The sequence below is a fragment of the Protomyctophum parallelum genome, assembly GCF_964188405.1.
Source record: "Protomyctophum parallelum genome assembly, chromosome: 6".
In the NCBI taxonomy this organism is placed as follows: Eukaryota; Metazoa; Chordata; class Actinopteri; order Myctophiformes; family Myctophidae; genus Protomyctophum; species Protomyctophum parallelum.
Genome location: NC_139701.1, coordinates 44,417,667 through 44,435,594, shown reverse-complemented (window position 1 = coordinate 44,435,594; position 17,928 = coordinate 44,417,667). Strand labels below are relative to the sequence as shown.

General features: G+C 43.1%; 1 protein-coding gene across 2 annotated transcripts; it reads left to right on the top strand.

Moving 5' to 3' along the window:
- Window positions 1-1,200: 1,200 nt before the first annotated feature.
- Window positions 1,201-17,683, top strand: LOC310859760 (myosin heavy chain, fast skeletal muscle-like; the record flags this gene model as incomplete). 2 transcript variants are annotated; one of them, XM_083766469.1, is made up of 39 exons in its annotated part: window positions 1,201-1,410; window positions 1,518-1,655; window positions 1,924-2,080; window positions 2,181-2,208; window positions 2,295-2,403; window positions 2,553-2,645; window positions 2,747-2,810; window positions 2,900-2,998; window positions 3,456-3,559; window positions 4,062-4,200; window positions 5,133-5,251; window positions 5,685-5,834; window positions 5,954-6,124; window positions 6,549-6,852; window positions 8,076-8,140; window positions 8,425-8,512; window positions 8,603-8,720; window positions 8,840-8,963; window positions 9,057-9,193; window positions 9,699-9,954; window positions 10,559-10,801; window positions 10,937-11,113; window positions 11,209-11,354; window positions 11,454-11,544; window positions 11,632-12,021; window positions 12,148-12,274; window positions 12,403-12,521; window positions 12,622-12,818; window positions 13,319-13,502; window positions 13,775-13,940; window positions 14,073-14,197; window positions 14,336-14,644; window positions 15,149-15,352; window positions 15,434-15,559; window positions 15,967-16,137; window positions 16,546-16,650; window positions 16,745-16,840; window positions 17,430-17,558; window positions 17,654-17,683. In XM_083766469.1, the coding sequence occupies 39 exons, from the start codon at window positions 1,201-1,203 to the stop codon at window positions 17,672-17,674; spliced, it is 5,799 nt and encodes a 1,932-aa protein (XP_083622595.1). In that variant the 3' UTR covers window positions 17,675-17,683. The 2 variants fall into 2 exon arrangements, with proteins under 2 accessions (XP_083622595.1, XP_083622594.1); XM_083766468.1 differs by having other exon boundaries at window positions 1,512-1,655.
- Between the last annotated feature and the right edge of the window lie 245 nt (window positions 17,684-17,928).

Below are 17,928 nucleotides of genomic sequence, written 5' to 3'. Positions count from 1 at the left end.
CACCCCACCACCCTGACAATTATGTGACAAGACTTAATTGTAGTAGTAGAAGTAATTGTAATGACTTTGCCAAAATGAAGAAATCCAGCACCCCACCATGCATACCAGCCTGTCACACAAGAAGCACTACCCAATAGGAATGGAAGGACCTTGAAAGGAAACTCCTAGGCTACTTTTACTTTCTGCATAGCCTGCAATTAACACCCAATATAAGCATGCTGCGATGGTTGACAATGGAGCCCTTTGCAGAAGAGTCTGGAGTTCCACTTGGCGGTGAGTGAGCCTTGCATCTGTCCATAATTTAGTCATATCAATGTTTTAGTGATGTTCATAGTCTCACATGTTTTAGTGATGCTGTTCATACATCTATTAGACATGTAAACTATTCATTTTTAACATGACTCTGTACATAGTGCCAAATAGCTACAGACATGATCCAAGGTTACACACACAAACGCACGCATGCACGCATGATGAGTGGACAGAATCATGTATGTTACATTGTACACCTATTTAAATTATTGATTGTGTGTTTGTATTTATAGTGATATTGTTTGCTTTTGTTTGTTTATTTCTATTTAGAGATTTCAATTATGCTATGATAATTTAAATATCGGTAATACGTTGCATTGCATGTGTTTTTACATTTCCAAGAGATTTCTAATTATTTAGTACTTTTACATCTACTAGGCCTAGAGATGTTTTTGAAATATTGAAATGTTCCTCTTTTCAGATGTGGAACTAAAGAGAAAAGTGGTGTTTGACAAGAATGAACATCAGGATTCATTATAATCCAATTTAATTCATGTTTAAAAACTGTATTTAGTTTGGCCTGTGCCATGGCTTAGTGGTCCAGGCACCTTGGCTGGTAATCCTGTCTGGCAGTGTGCCGGGGGTTCGACTCCCGATCCCGACGGCCTTTACTGCAAAAAAAAATAATAATAATAATAATTAATTCATGATGTCCTAAAAATTTGTTTTTTTCCCCCCTCACACTTAGGGGTTGCACACGAGGTTCCATTTCTACTGGTAGAAGGGAAAAGTGAGTGTTCATAATATTTCTATTAAACCTACAATAAGCTATAACAACCATAATAGTCCAACATGCTGTAGTCCTATAGAAATTATTATCTGCTCCGATCTCAAGTCAGAAAAAGGCATCAACACCATCTATTTGTCCGTCGACAGAAAGCCGCCACCATGAGTACGGACGCAGAGATGGAGCAGTACGGCAAGGCCGCCATATATCTCCGTAAGCCAGAGAAGGAGAGAATGGAGTCTCAGTCGGCGCCCTTTGATGCCAAAACGGCAGCATATGTGGCTGACAAGGGAGAGCTGTACCTCAAGTGTAAGATTATCAGTAAGGACGGTGGCAAAGTCACTGTGCAGTTGCTTACTGAAAAGGCGGAGGTGAGCTGGTATTCTACAATCAAACACTGGCACAGTACTACTGTAATCATAACGCATTCTGGAGTGTTTTTTATTTTATTGTATGTATTTATTTTTATTAGGAAAGAACTGTGCCTGAGGCAGACGTCACCCCTATGAACCCTCCCAAGTATGACAAGATTGAGGACATGGCCATGATGACCCACCTCAGTGAAGCCGCCGTCCTGTATAACCTCAAAGAGCGTTATGCAGCATGGATGATCTATGTAAGGTGGTTTACGCGCTGAGAAAATAATTGCAGTATTGCACATGGAGTGACCTGGAGACTCCGGTTACTGAACAAGCAACTATCACAATTTAGAGCTTTTTAACACTGTTTTAACCAAATAAAATCGCTTATTGCTCATTGCCACAAGTTTGCAACTTGTTAGTGAATAATCCCAGCTCTAGTGATCCGTTCTCCCAGATACAAGTATGTGGCGTACTCAGTGCTATGTCACATGATGTTAATGTTCTCTCTCTTCTCGCCTTCAGACCTACTCCGGCTTGTTCTGTGCAACTGTGAACCCCTACAAGTGGCTCCCAGTGTACGACCAGGAGGTTGTAAATGCCTACAGGGGCAAGAAGCGTATTGAGGCTCCACCCCACATCTACTCTGTCTCTGACAACGCCTATCAGTTCATGCTGATGGGTACGTACAGTACTAGACAGGACTATGTAACAAAATATATTAAACTATAGTGGTTTTGAGCTGTATATCCATGACTAAAAGTGTGCTTTACAATTTACAGATAAAGAGAACCAGTCTGTCCTGATCACGTAAGTTTGCATCATCTCTAGGCATTAAAACAAGGCCCTTGTAGGCTTGTTCACACATTCACTAATTGCATTTGTCTTCTAACCAGTGGAGAATCTGGTGCTGGAAAGACTGTGAACACCAAGCGTGTCATCCAGTACTTTGCAACAGCTAGTTCCGGTGGAGAAAAATCGGCAGCAGATAGCGGTAAAATCAAGGTATTGCCTAATGCCTATATGATATATTCTGAACTTTAACAAATACATGTTTTGAACATAAAAGCATCTATATGCTATATATTTTTTCACTATAGCAATTCAGTTTAAAACAATTCTGACCAAACTGGGCGATGTCTAAAACATTCTAGGGGTCACTGGAGGATCAGATTATTGCAGCCAATCCCTTGCTGGAGTCCTATGGTAATGCCAAGACTGTGAGGAATGACAACTCCTCTCGCTTTGTAAGTGTAAAAATAATGACCTCTCATGAGAAAACCTGCAATAATTATTAATTACACAATGTAGAGCGATGCAACTAATTGTGCTTCTCTATATCAAACAGGGTAAATTCATCAGAATCCATTTCGGCACATCGGGTAAACTGGCCAGTGCTGATATTGAGACATGTAAGTATGAAGTTCACAGATAAAAAATCATATATGCCTTAATTTGAGTATTATTATTATTATTATTGAGTTATGTACAACCCCTACAGATCTGCTGGAGAAGTCCAGAGTGACATATCAGCTTGCTGCAGAGAGGGGTTACCACATCTTTTTCCAGATGATGACCAACCACATACCTGGGATTGTTGGTAAGTGTTTATTTACTGACGATGCAGTTTAAAACTGTTCAAAACACAGCCGCCCGCCTGTCGCCTGCTCACCACCACCCGCTCCAAAGATCACATCACACCAGTCCTTCACGACCTCCACTGGCTACCTGTCAATTCAAAATACTGCTCACCACCTACAAGGCACTGTACAAGCTGCCTTGTCACCCCCCCCCCCCCCACACACACACACACACCTCTCAGCCCTCCTTGAGCCTTGTGTCCCGTCCCGTGCCCTCAGGGTGAGTGATGCCAAGTTGCCAACATCTTGGAGGTCCCGAAGAAGATCAGGCTCAAATCCTGGGGCAACAAGACCTTCTCTGTGGCTGCGTGCATGCCCTGCACTCTGGAATGCACTCCCCAAATGCATCAGAGATGCCCCTTCCCTCCCTCGAAAAAACAACAACACATGTTCACCCTTTTTAAAATCCCTTTTCAGAAATGTGCCTGATCACTTCCAACCCCTACGACTTCCCACTGATCAGCATGGGTGTGATCGTTGTGGCCAGCATTGACGACAAGGTGGAGCTCGAGGCTACTGACGTGAGTGGACATTATTTTAAAAACGTTCTAATACTTACTGTGGACTGCAGTCAGTTGCTCTGCAAAATGTATTCTCTAAATCAGTGCTTCTCAAAGCTTTTAGGCTGTGACCCCGCCCCCAAAATAACTGAACTTGGAATTGTAATAGTTGATTCAGTTTCACAGATAGGCCTACATATTGTGAAAATATGCAATATCACATGTTTTTCCTATTTCTTAGGTAATATTTGTCAATTTGGCCAATGCTTGACAAGTATTATAGTATAGTATTTGTTGATTACTTGATGCAGTAATGGTCTCATTTGTTTTATTTTGTATTTATTTTATAGGTATTAAAAGTCCTTAAATTGCCACTTTAGAAATGTGCAGATAGATACCCTGCATCCACTGTATGTTGCTTTGTTTACAGTTGAGTTGTACACCGTTTGAAAGGATGTTTGCTAATCTAATGATTAAATAATCTCAATCTTTTGAACACATCTTCTCTGCTTATTGACATCAGGAAGCTATCGACATCCTGGGCTTCAACGGTGAGGAGAAACAGCTGATCTACAAGCTCACCGGTGCAGTGATGCACCACGGAGTCATGAAGTTCAAACAGAAGCAGCGTGAGGAACAGGCCGAACCAGAAGGCACAGAGGGTGAGCTGGTCTTTATTTATATTAGTATTATTATTATTAGTAGTACTAGTAGAAGTAGTAGCTAGGGAGTTGCGCGCCATGAAAACGCTAATGGTAGGGGGCATAGTGGCACAGTTGGTCGTGCTGTCGCCTCACAGCTAGAAGGTCCTGGGTTCGATTCCCGCTTTGGACGCTGTGGGTGCTGGTAGTGTTTTTCCTCCATCAGTGCCCACACCCGAGGCTGGGCTGGCGAAACAGCCTTTCTGGGCCTAGGGTAGGTACCCTCACAAAAAACATGCTGTAATCCTGGTCTCTAAACTGCCTCCCCCTGGCCAGCCGGGGCACCTGATGGAGAGGAAATGAACTGGTTGGAATAACGTGTTCCTTCCAACCAGGAAAACTCACCCCTGCCAGGTGTAATGGAGAAACGTGGACACTCAGGCATGAAGGAAGCATGATTTCAAGTCTGTTGCTCTCCCCAGGTCCCCCATATATGGGGACTAGGTTGGCGGAGGGTGTGTAGAGCCCAGGATGACATTAGATCATTGACACAGGGGTGAAAAATGGGTTACATAATTGTGGGACAAAAATTTTAAAAGAAAAGGTTAATGGTGGTGCTATGGTTTTATTTTAAATATATTAACATGTTATTCCAATGATAAGTATACAGAATATAGCCTATCCTATAGATGCCATATTCAGGTTAATACACATGTGCATACATGTGGATAAATAGGAAATATATGTCTCTATATACTGCAGCTTATGCAATTTATATTTCCATGTGGGGGGGTGCGTCAGCAAGGTCGGGAGGTAACAGGGGTGCATGGCCAAAGAGGTTTTGGAACCGCTGGTTTAGACCGATGATTATTTGGTTAATGCATTTGATGATTTCGTGCTGATTTCTGGATTGATGTCTAAAATGTAAATTTAAAATTGCATGAACATTTCAGAGGCTGACAAGATTGCCTACCTGTTGGGCATAAACTCAGCAGAGATGCTTAAGGCATATTGTTACCCCAGGGTGAAAGTGGGAAACGAGTATGTCACGAAAGGACAAACTGTGCCACAGGTGAGTTGCATGATTTCCATGTTCTGATTTCATATGCACATTTATATTAACACACCATGCTAGAATATCTGTTTGAGTTGTGTCCACACTGTCTTAAATCATCTTCAGACTCCACTATTAGCCCATATCACTTGCCGTAGCACTTGCCCTAGCCTTGACAACCTTGCCGGTTTATACAAATGCTAAAATGCAATTTAGATAGCGTGTTATGTAGAACGATATAAGGTTAATTTGATTGTTTTTTTAGATTATACTACTTGATTGATTCTTGGTTTACCTATGCTCCTCGATTACAATTTCTATGCATTTTGTACTACCTCATGTTTTCCTTATTATTTACTTTAAATCACTCTGGATTAAGATAATCTTATAAATGTCTAAATTGTAAATTGCGTAATTCTCACTCATACTAATAACGTTCACATTTCCTTAGGTAATGAACTCAGTCGGTGCCTTGGCCAAGTCCCTCTATGAGAAGGAGTTCTTCTGGATGGTCATCAGGATCAACGAGATGCTGGACACCAAGCAGCAGAGGGTCTTCTACATTGGTGTGCTGGACATCGCTGGTTTTGAGATCTTTGACGTAAGCATGGACTTGTTTTAATTGGGAGAATTTAGGCCTAATTATTTTTGTGTAATTTTCACAATTACACAACACTTTATTACAAGAGATTGGACTAATAATGATATTTCTACTCACAGTTCAACACCCTGGAGCAGCTGTGCATCAACTTCACCAATGAGAAACTGCAACAGTTTTTCAACCACACCATGTTTGTTCTGGAACAAGAAGAGTACTTGAAAGAGGGAATTCCCTGGGATCTCGTTGACTTCGGCATGGACTTGGCTATCTGCATTGAGCTGATTGAGAAGGTATACAATTATTATTACATTTGTATGTATTATCATGGACTTGGCTGTCTACATTGAGCTGATTGAGAAGGTACAATTATTCTGTGCTTTGGTTTAATTGCACCAGCTCAGTAGCCTTTTGGTTTGAGTGTCCGCCCTGAGATTGGGAGGCTGGGGGTTCGATCCCCGGCTGGGTCATACCAAAGACTCTAAAAATGGGACCCAGGGCCTCCCTGCTTGGCACTCAGCATCAAGGGTTTGGATTGTGGTAAGTCCCTGTGACATACTAGTGTCATGTCCAGGGGGTGTGCGTGTACATCAAAGCTGCCTCATGCTACAGAGAGATAGGCTCCTGCCCTATGTACCTCATTGCTCGGCAAGGCTTACATACTTACTTAGTTTAATGGACATGATGTTAATATTGCTTTTTGCCTCCTTTACACAGCCCTTGGGCATCTTCTCCATCCTTGAAGAGCAGTGCATGTTCCCGAAGGCTACAGACAAATCCTTCGCCGAGGCGCTGGTTTTAGCGCATCTGGGAAAGAACAAGGCCTTTGAGAAGCCCAAGCCTGGCAAAGGCAAGGGCGAGGCTCACTTCTCCCTGGTCCACTACGCTGGAACGGTGGACTACAGCATCACAGGCTGGCTGGACAAGAACAAAGATCCTCTTAACGACTCTGTCATTCAGCTGTTCCAGAAGTCTTCCGTTAAACTGCTGGCTATGTTCTATCCCCCACCTGAGCCTGAAGGTATGTTTATTAATATAATGTAATGTGCTCAAGGATACTGGGAACTGTTTGCATGTTATTATGGTTGTTTACTTTAAAGGCCAGCCAGTAGGAACACAGAGGGGCGGGGCTTAAGCAATTACAGCCTGTCCCTAATTGGCGCACCTATCAAGTTTGGGGAAGCATGCGGGGAACTGGAGCTATGGCTGTTTAAACCTCAGCCAATAGGAACATAGAAGGGGCTAAGCAATGGTGCGCCTGTGACACCCAGCGGCCAGCTATTCTGATGGCAGACCTCTGGTCAGTGTTGGTGACAAGTTGGGTGCGGTTCAGAGCAGCGGTGTGCCTGTTACGTTTGTGACATCCAACACACCCACCAGCCCACACTTTAGGCAATTTTAATTAAAGCAATAAGCCACAAGAGGTCTCAGGTTACCGGGTATTTTATAATGGCTGAGAGGTGTAGTGAGACCCGACGCATAGCGGAAGGTCTCTGACCCTGTCAGCCATTATAAATTACACAGTAAGCTGGGACCTCGCGTGTCTTATAGCTTTTCTAAAATGGTTACACACATAGTAATATTAACCTCATAAAACTATTACATTCACAAAAGTAGCTACGCTTTGCGCCCACCAGAGCAAGCCACACTTCCTTGTTTTTACTCCAGTCTCTGTGACGGGGGAATAGGAGGCGCTTGATAACTTTACGAGGCCGCCCGGAGCCACACATTCACAGTCATATGAGCGCGGGCGGTGCATAGACGCCCGCACGGCCAGGGTGTGTAAGGCAATCAAGTGCTCCCCTTCCCCAGTTCAGCTGCAGAGCTGCGGGATCAGCTGGGAATTACATAAAGTGATTGAAGGTGTGGATTATCGGGGGTGCATACTTAGTTTAGGGTTAAGGTTAGGTTTAGGTGTGCTGCCCCGTGGGAGGTTAGGTTTAGGGTGAGGGTTTGAGATAGGTTGTAGTTGTAGGACTAATGACTGGTCTAAACCAAAAACTGTCTAAACTAAGTACTGCACCCGATTATCGTGAGATTTACAACGGAACCCAGCCAATCAGATTCAAGTATTGGGACTAAGCATTTTAGAAATAGAGTTTTAATATAGGATAATAATACGTGTTCTATCCCCCAACCTGAGCCTGGGGGTATTGTTATATGAATACTATGAACACTAGGGAGGAATTTGCATTCTGTATATGACTAATGATGATAACTCACGATTCTGACAAATATAAATAGATAATACAAAGAAGGGAGGCAAGAAGAAGGGTGGTTCCATGCAGACTGTGTCTAGTGCATTCAGGGTAAGATTTTGTATTCATTATTATCAACATTATATTCCTGTAAGAGTGAAGCATTATTATTACTATCAACATTATATCCATGTAAGAAATAAACAAAATTAACAATTAAACAATTTCTGTTGTGGCTGAAGTTTAAAATAGGGCTTAAATGGTTAATGTATGTTTTAAATCTGCAAAGAAACTAGTATCTAAAGAGTTGAAATAATAGCAGCGGAGGAAAAAGTACAAATTTGTATGACTTTTTACTAATAATAAACATAATTGGCTGTTTTATGTCTCAATAGGCAAACTTGGGGATGCTGATGACCAACCTGAGGAGCACTCATCCTCACTTTGTGCGTTGCCTGATTCCCAATGAGATCAAGAAACCCGGTAAACACTGAAAATAAAAATGATAAACTACTATTTAATGCAACTTTGGCCAGAGTTTGTTCTTCTAATAATGAAGCAACATCTGTACAGGCCTGATGGAGAACTTCCTGGTCATCCACCAACTGAGGTGTAACGGTGTGCTAGAGGGAATCAGGATCTGTAGAAAGGGCTTCCCCAGCAGAATCCCATACGCTGACTTCAAGCAGAGGTATTCATTCCTTTCCCCCCAGCAGCTTTTATTTCCAAACCTAGTCAATGCAAAATTACCAACTTTTAGAAAAGTATAGAATGCCAGCGCAAAATGACCATGACATTTTATAAAAACAGGTACAAAGTACTGAACGCCAGCGCGTGCCCCGATGGCGCCTTCATGGACAACAAGAAAGCTTCAGAGAAGCTGCTTGGGTCCATTGACGTTCCTGTTGATGAGTACAGGTTTGGACACACCAAGGTGAGCACACTGTGAACCCGGTTTAACATTATCCCGAGTGGACTAAAGATTTTATGGTTGTTTAGTGACAGTGTTTTGTAACATTGTGTTCAGGTGTTCTTCAAAGCTGGTCTGCTGGGAACCCTGGAGGAGATGCGAGATGAGAAGCTGTTCACTCTGGTCACAATGACTCAGGCTCTCGCACGAGCTTACCTCATGAGAAAGGAGTTTGTCAAGATGACGGCAATAAGGTAAGCACCTTGCAAGGAAAAAACAGGAGAAGAAACCTCGAGCAGAACCAGGCTCTTGGGTGGGCGGCCATCTGCATTTACCTTGCCACGACACAGGGCAACAAAGATAATACCAACAGCAAATAACGACAACAATAGTAACACTCTCGAGACGCCAACTTGCGCCTTGCATACAATTAGGCCATGTCCGAGTCCTAGACCACTCTGCTGTCTGTCTGGGTACGACTGCTGCTCTGAGTCATAGAGCTCTTTGTTATTCAAAATCATTTAGACACGTTATTGACCTTAAACCAACCTTGAAACATACCTTAGTTTTGTCACCAAGAATGGCTGTTGGAGACACTGACATACATACCCCAACATACATAATGTACATACCCAACCGATCGCAGTACTTGCGCACTTTGCTTGCGCAAGTAACTATGACACAATAATAGTAAGTTACTATAGCCAGAGTAATACGTGGAAACTCTCGATCATGATCCACTGAAACTGTTTTCCACAGAGATGCCGTTTTCACCATCCAGTTCAACCTCCGCTCGTTCGTCGCTGTGAAACACTGGCCATGGATGAAGGTCTACTACAAGATCAAGCCTCTTCTGCAGAGCGCTGAGACTGAGAAGGAGCTCGCAGCGATGAAGGAGAACTACGAAAAGATGACGACAGACCTGGCTGCTGCTCTGGAGAAGAAGAAGAACCTGGAAGAGAAGTTGGTTGCTGTAACGCAGGAGAAGAATACCCTTGCAGTGGCAGCGTCATCAGTAAGTAGCCACACTTGTACAGGAAATGTTGCTAATAATATTTCATATTGTTTATCATCTGACCTTGTATATTTTATCTAATGTAGATGTAGACCATGGCAGGTTCTTCTGTGGGGAGGGTGAATCTGCTGCATATGCCACTGCTGGAGGTTGATAGCCTCCAGCTTCTTCCTTGTCCTCACCTCTGTACCATCCAGGCTCTTACAATGACAGAGCCAGCCTTTTTCACAAGCTTGTTCAGCTCTGTTAGTGTCCCTTGTGGACGAAGGAGTCCCCTATGGAAGCAGCTGCAAAACTAATCTTTGATTAAAATTTGTATTCACTGTTTGTAGAATGGGTACAAACATGACTTGTTTATCAGGGTCCTCCATTTCAATTCATCAAATATACACTAGGAAATATACAAAAATATACAAAAGGAAATAATCATATATAGGCCTACAGTTAAAGAATGTAAAAGAAAACCCGGGAAAACGGGTCTAGGGATTCACATTTCTTAATGGCCGTTAGTAAGGCGTTCCACATTCAAGTGGCATAGGAGCGAAATCTCACCCAGAACAAATGCTGACACGTTTCCTCACTTATCTCTTTCATTGACAACCAGGGAGACGAGGCTCTGAATGATGCTGAGGAGAGATGTGAGGGTCTCATTAAAAGTAAGATCCAGCTGGAGGCGAAGCTCAAAGAGACGACCGAGAGACTAGAGGACGAGGAGGAGATCAACGCAGAGCTTACTGCCAAGAAGAGGAAGCTGGAGGACGAATGCTCTGAGCTCAAGAAGGACATCGACGACCTGGAGCTCACCTTGGCCAAAGTGGAGAAGGAGAAACACGCCACTGAAAACAAGGTTCATGATCATACACTGTAGCCGTCTTACCAAGTTATTGGACAATAATGATCCAGTCACGATTATACACTCTTCTAGCGTAGCGGTCTTATCAAGTTCTAAAACGATAATGATCCATTCATTCTGCTTATTTAGGTGAAGAACCTGACTGAGGAGATGGCCTCTCAAGATGAAGGTCTTGCTAAGCTGACCAAGGAGAAGAAGGCGCTCCAAGAGGCCCATCAGCAGACCCTGGATGACCTGCAGGCAGAGGAAGACAAAGTCAACACTCTGACCAAGGCCAAGACCAAGCTGGAACAGCAAGTTGACGACGTGAGTTTAGCAAGTCAATTGGATGTTTTGAAACTTGAATACGGTAGGCTATGGTTATTTTCCTACTGAATAATTATGAAAACTATATTGTGCAGTTGGAGGGTTCTCTGGAGCAAGAGAAGAAGCTTCGCATGGACCTCGAGAGAACCAAGAGAAAGCTGGAGGGTGATCTGAAACTGGCCCAGGAAGCCATCATGGATCTGGAGAATGACAAGCAGCAGTCTGATGAGAAGATAAAGAAGTAATGTGGACCACAATAATAATAACAACAACAATAATAATAATAATGCCATGGAGAAAAATTACCACTAACATATGATGTACTGTATGTATACCACAGGAAGGACTTTGAAGTATCCCAGCTTCTGAGTAAGATTGAGGATGAGCAATCTATGGGAGCCCAGCTGCAGAAGAAGATCAAAGAACTCCAGGTATTTCTTTTTTTCCATCTTATTTAAAATCATTGATGGTAAGTAAGTGAAAAATTAAGATTTTTAATATTTCCCTTCATTTGAAAGGCTCGTATTGAAGAACTGGAGGAGGAGATCGAGGCAGAGCGTGCCGCTCGGGCCAAGGTTGAGAAGCAGAGAGCTGATCTCTCCAGGGAACTTGAAGAGATCAGTGAGAGGCTGGAGGAGGCTGGAGGCGCCACTGCCGCTCAGATCGAGATGAACAAGAAGCGTGAGGCTGAGTTCCAGAAGCTGCGTCGTGACTTGGAAGAGTCCACCCTGCAGCACGAGGCCACTGCCTCTGCTCTCCGTAAGAAGCAGGCGGACAGCGTCGCAGAGTTGGGCGAGCAGATCGACAACCTCCAGCGTGTCAAGCAGAAACTGGAGAAGGAGAAGAGTGAATACAAGATGGAGATCGATGACCTGTCCAGCAACATGGAAGCTGTTGCTAAGGCAAAGGTAGAATAGAGTGCTTGTGTGTAATTCTTGACAAAATACGTTCAATGAACCAAGCAGGGGGATGTAAACGAAGGAATACATTGTAGGTTACTTCAGTGATTGAATGTGTCCAATGACAATCAACAGGGAAATCTTGAGAAGATGTGCCGCACCCTTGAGGACCAACTCAGTGAAATCAAGTCCAAGAGTGATGAGAATGTTCGCCAGATCAATGATATTGGAGCTCAGAGAGCAAGACTGTTGACGGAAAATGGTAAATGTTCATCGTCTACTAACCTACATGGTCTGTCGATGGCACTGGCATCAGCGGCGATCCCAGGAATTGTATGTATTGATCAAAGATGATTTACTTTTTAAACGTATACTCAAATGTCTAACTAGGTGAGTTTGCTCGTCAACTTGAGGAGAAAGAAGCTCTCGTCTCTCAGCTCACCAGAGGCAAGCAGGCCTTCACCCAGCAGATCGAGGAGTTGAAGAGACTCGTTGAAGAGGAGGTTAAGGTATAATGAACAACCTTTTTCTTTTTTTACGAACAGACCTAATTCCATCTTTTTGTAATTTCATCCAGCTGACATTATTTTGCCGTATTTCTTTTGCCAGGCAAAGAACGCCCTCGCCCACGCTGTGCAGTCAGCTCGCCATGACTGTGACCTCCTGAGGGAGCAGTTTGAAGAGGAGCAAGAGGCCAAGGCGGAGCTGCAGCGTGGAATGTCCAAGGCCAACGCTGAGGTGTGTCAGTGGAGGAGCAAGTATGAGACTGATGCTGTCCAACGCACAGAGGAGCTGGAGGAGGCTAAGTAAGTCATCAGTGTTTTTTTCTTCACTATAAAGACTTTTGCACACCTAGAGTAGGCTTAGGAACAGGTGCGTATAGGCAAGTGCACAGCAATAATAAAATAGAAAACAATACGCCCGCACACTGTTGATCTGCTCGGTACAAGAATATACAGTTATTATTATTAAGTAGGCAACGTTCCGGTCACTACTGACCTTTTTCAGGCTCAGCACAGCATTTTGACAAACAACCAATCATTTGCTAAGCAGAGTCTGTGATTGCAAAAGAGGTGACATAATTTAACTAGACATAAGGACCCCAGAAAACTCATACATCATTGAGATTAAATTCTAAAAACAGTATACAAAATATAATAATAATAATAATATATATAACAATATGATTATATATATATATATATATATATATATATATATATACACACTTATACAACATTGTACACCACTCACTATACAAAATATTGCTCACAATGCTTTGATTTGTTTCAACACTGATCAACAGGAAGAAGCTCGCCCAGCGTCTTCAGGAGGCTGAGGAGCAAATCGAGGCTGTGAATTCCAAGTGTGCCTCTCTGGAGAAGACCAAGCAGAGACTCCAGGGTGAAGTGGAAGACCTCATGATTGACGTGGAGAGGGCCAACGGTTTAGCCGCCAACCTCGACAAGAAACAGAGGAACTTCGATAAGGTGCTTTGACATGGGTGCATGTGTTTGGTCAGACGTACTAACAGTCCTACAGTCATGAAACACTCTACTCAAAACCCAAACCTAAACCTAACTTCACAGTAAGCCACGGGTTAGTTGTAACTGGCAGCACATCTCGGGAGCAGCGGTGTTGTCAGACTAATGCCACTCGGACTGTTGTCTAAGCAACGTGAATTGCTTTGTCATGAATTATTTTAATTGTTTCCTCCTGAAAGTGGAGGTAAATGACACATTTCATCACGGCTGCTGTGCAGGTCTTGGCAGAATGGAAGCAGAAACATGAAGAGGGCAATGCGGAGTTGGAAGGAGCTCAAAAAGAGGCTCGTTCTCTCGGCACCGAGTTGTTTAAGATGAAGAACTCCTACGAGGAGTCCCTGGACCAACTGGAGACCATGAAGCGTGAGAACAAGAACCTGCAACGTAAGTTCTCTACATCAGTATTTAAATAACAGTTAAATAATAACTAATATAAAGATCAATATGGATCAGGCTACAACTTTATTCAAACACAAATACAAAATAGTCGCTGAAAGTTCATTCATCATTTTGCAGAGGAGATCTCAGACCTCACCGAACAGATCGGTGAGACTGGAAAGAGCATCCATGAGCTGGAGAAGGGCAAGAAGCAGGTGGAAACAGAGAAGTCAGAGATCCAGACAGCCCTGGAGGAAGCCGAGGTAACACTTTTAGTTCCTAGATGAACAACACAATTGTTAGATTCCTTTCAATACGTTTTATATTCAAACAGCGTAGCAGTATATAATCGATGTTACATTAAAAGTCCTACAACCTTTTGATCCTGTATTTCATTTCAGGGTACTCTGGAGCACGAGGAGTCTAAGATTCTTCGTGTCCAGCTGGAGCTCAACCAGATCAAGGGTGAGGTTGACAGGAAGCTGGCAGAGAAGGACGAAGAGATGGAGCAGATCAAGAGAAACAGCCAGAGGGTGACCGACTCCATGCAGGGCACTCTGGACGCTGAGGTCAGGAGCAGAAACGATGCCCTGAGGGTCAAGAAGAAGATGGAGGGAGACCTGAACGAGATGGAGGTTCAGCTGAGCCACGCCAACCGCCAGGCTGCTGAGGCCCAGAAGCAGCTGAGGAACGTCCAGGGACAGCTTAAGGTGCAAAACATATTAGTTAGACACATATTCAATCAACGGAACTGCTCTGAACATCTGAACCAAGGGGCTAGCTCCATCCGCTGTCTGGAGATGAAGCCACTTCCGGTTTCTCGTTGAAGCTGCTGTTCCTATTTATGGCCCAGCAGATGTCTTCTACTGTTTGCAAGACATTAAAATCTCAATGAGGCTGTGGGTGAACTTTACACTTGATTACCGTAGTAAACCTTTTCAAAAACACGTTTTCAATCGCTAGTTTAAAGTCTTTTTTAAATCATCATGATTAGTAAATTATGGTCACGTTAATTTAAAAATCTACTGGTTCTACCGAGTGAAGACCCGGCCTCGCTGTGGTTGCAGCCAATATAGTATTCATTTCTGGACCGGATATAGAAATATGGCGGATTTGAAATCACTGCAGAATGGGCTTGACACGGTCTATGATCCGAACAACATTCTGACATTTCTCATAACATGTCCACCTCATATGCAATCTCTTTTTTTTAGGATGCCCAACTGCACCTTGACGATGCTCTCAGAGGCCAGGAAGATGTGAAGGAACAAGGCGCCATGGTGGAGCGTAGGAACGGCCTCATGGTCGCTGAGATCGAGGAGCTGAGAGTGGCTCTGGAACAGACGGAGAGAGGCCGCAAAGTGGCTGAACAGGAACTGGTGGACGCCAGTGAGCGTGCTGGACTGTTGCACTCCCAGGTAAGTCAATTGGATAAGAAAGAAAAACTGTCAACATTATTTAACATACTTGTATTGCTAATCCGAATGTTTATCTTTTAGAACACAAGCCTTTTGAACACCAAGAAGAAGCTTGAAACTGACCTGGTCCAGGTTCAAGGTGAAGTGGACGACAGTGTTCAAGAAGCAAGGAATGCTGAGGAGAAAGCAAAGAAGGCCATCACTGATGTAAGTTCCATTCCAGAGGTCCATTATACCAGGACAATTAGACATCCTTATGGCATTCTGTTTCAGGCAGATGGTTCAGAATGTTACAGTGCAGACTGAACTGGTACAACAATATATTCAGTCAATCAAGCTATTTAATAGCAACAACAATTACTACTAAATATAATAGTATATATATATATATATATATATATATATATATATATATATAGTACTAAGATATTGTGATTGTATTACCTGGTTTGATTCCTTCTGGTCTCATGACACATCACACATGTATCTGTTTATTACCTTTCATGATTTTAAAGAGCCATTGTCGTGCGTTGAATGACGCAGGAGACCAAGACATTGTTTCACATGCGGGACAATAAAGTGTATTTGATCTCACAACAACGATGACTTTCCAGGCGGCCATGATGGCCGAGGAGCTGAAGAAGGAGCAGGACACCAGTTCTCACCTGGAGAGGATGAAGAAGAACCTGGAGGTCTCCGTCAAGGACCTGCAGCACCGCCTCGACGAGGCCGAGAACCTGGCCATGAAGGGAGGCAAGAAGCAGCTCCAGAAACTGGAGGGCAGGGTAAAGTGTAGTTTACTTCAACCCATTAAGACCTGGAACGCATCTGTGTCACCTTGGCTTTTAAACACTTAACTTAACTTTAGCTATTGAAAAATAGCAAATATACAAGCATGTCCTTAAGTGTGTAGATTTGTAAAAGCGTGTGAAAATCTTTGAATTATGTATTTCACAGCAAACATTTTTAACTCTTACCTTTGCTTCTGGGGGGGGGGGGGGTCCCCTGCAACAATAATATTTTCAGATGGGGGTCGGCGGGCCAAATACAAGAACATTTCTGGGGGTCCTTGATGATTGAAAATGATTTAGAAGACGTGTAGAATCTGCTCTCAGATCTCAATGGGTCAACACGGCTTATATGTCAATGAAATAAAACACAATCTCTTCATAATGTATGTTTCCATTGTGAAGGTGCGTGAACTGGAGGCAGAGGTTGAAGGTGCAACGAAAGGCAGTGGAGACGCTATTAAAGGTGTGCGCAAGTACGAGAGGAGAGTGAAGGAGCTGTCATACCAGGTAGGCTATATCACTTAAATAACCATCATCATGCCACTGACTAAATGAATAGATGGACATGGCAACTAATGTTATAAATTCACTCTCACTTCAGACTGAAGAGGACAAGAAGAATATGGCCAGGCTTCAGGATCTGGTAGACAAGCTGCAGCTGAAGGTGAAGGCCTACAAGAGACAGGCAGAGGAAGCGGTAAGTCAAATAGACATTGTTAGTTAGTGGTGTGTGTCGTCATAGTTTAACTAAAAGGAATAATAGGAATCAGTTATGATGCAATGTCATATGACCAACAGCAGAGCATTCTTCATGTCCATCTTGCTGCTTTCCACAAGCGGCACATGGAATCTCTAGCTTGCCATGCTTCTGCTGTATGGGGCGCACACAGCCCACATGGGCGTTGGGAAGACCTGTGACTGGATGGATGCTGAAAGGGAAAGCATGCTGCTACACAATGCACACATGCTGCAGACACATGCAGTCAAAGTGTGTGTAATGGCAAAACATTTCCAAAATAGACCACGGAAAGCATTTAAAAAAAATCCCTGTAAGCGGACATGTTTGGCTCGGGGTCACAGGATGCTGAACAAGAACCCAGCCATGATCGTGTCATTCCAATGAGAACCTGTCAAGGCAAATTCATGACGGTCCCGACGCACTCATGAACGTGCTGCACGGGCCACTGTATTAGCCACAAACACATTACAATATCCTGAAAGTGTCTATAATTGCAACATGCTCTTTTTAAATAGTGCAGCTTTGACCCATGTCTATAATATTTCAGGAGGAAGCAGCCAACTCTCACCTGACCAAGTGTAGGAAGGTTCAAAATGAGCTGGAAGAGGCTGAGGAGCGCGCCGACATCGCTGAATCCCAGGTCAACAAGATGAGATCTAAGAGTCGCGACGCAAAGGTAATGTTCAATAACTGAAGGTTCATTATCCTTTAACTAAGATTTAACTAAAGATTGATTTTTGAATATCTAACATTATTTTCCTATTGTTACAGGGAAAAGAAGCTGCTGAATAAGTTCTCCAGTTCAAGTCACCGTACAAAGTCATAAAATATGACCCATCGTATTCAATGAAGGTGGCTACAACAGTATTTTGTTGTCAATACTATGTTTCTTATTCAAGGGACCATGCACAGTCGTAAAATATGTAAAATATTGTATTAAATAAATGGGGCAAAAACTGTATTTTGTTGTCAATACTATATTGTTTCTTATTCAAGGTACCATAAGTCCTAAAATATGACCCATTGTATTCAATAAATGGGTAAAA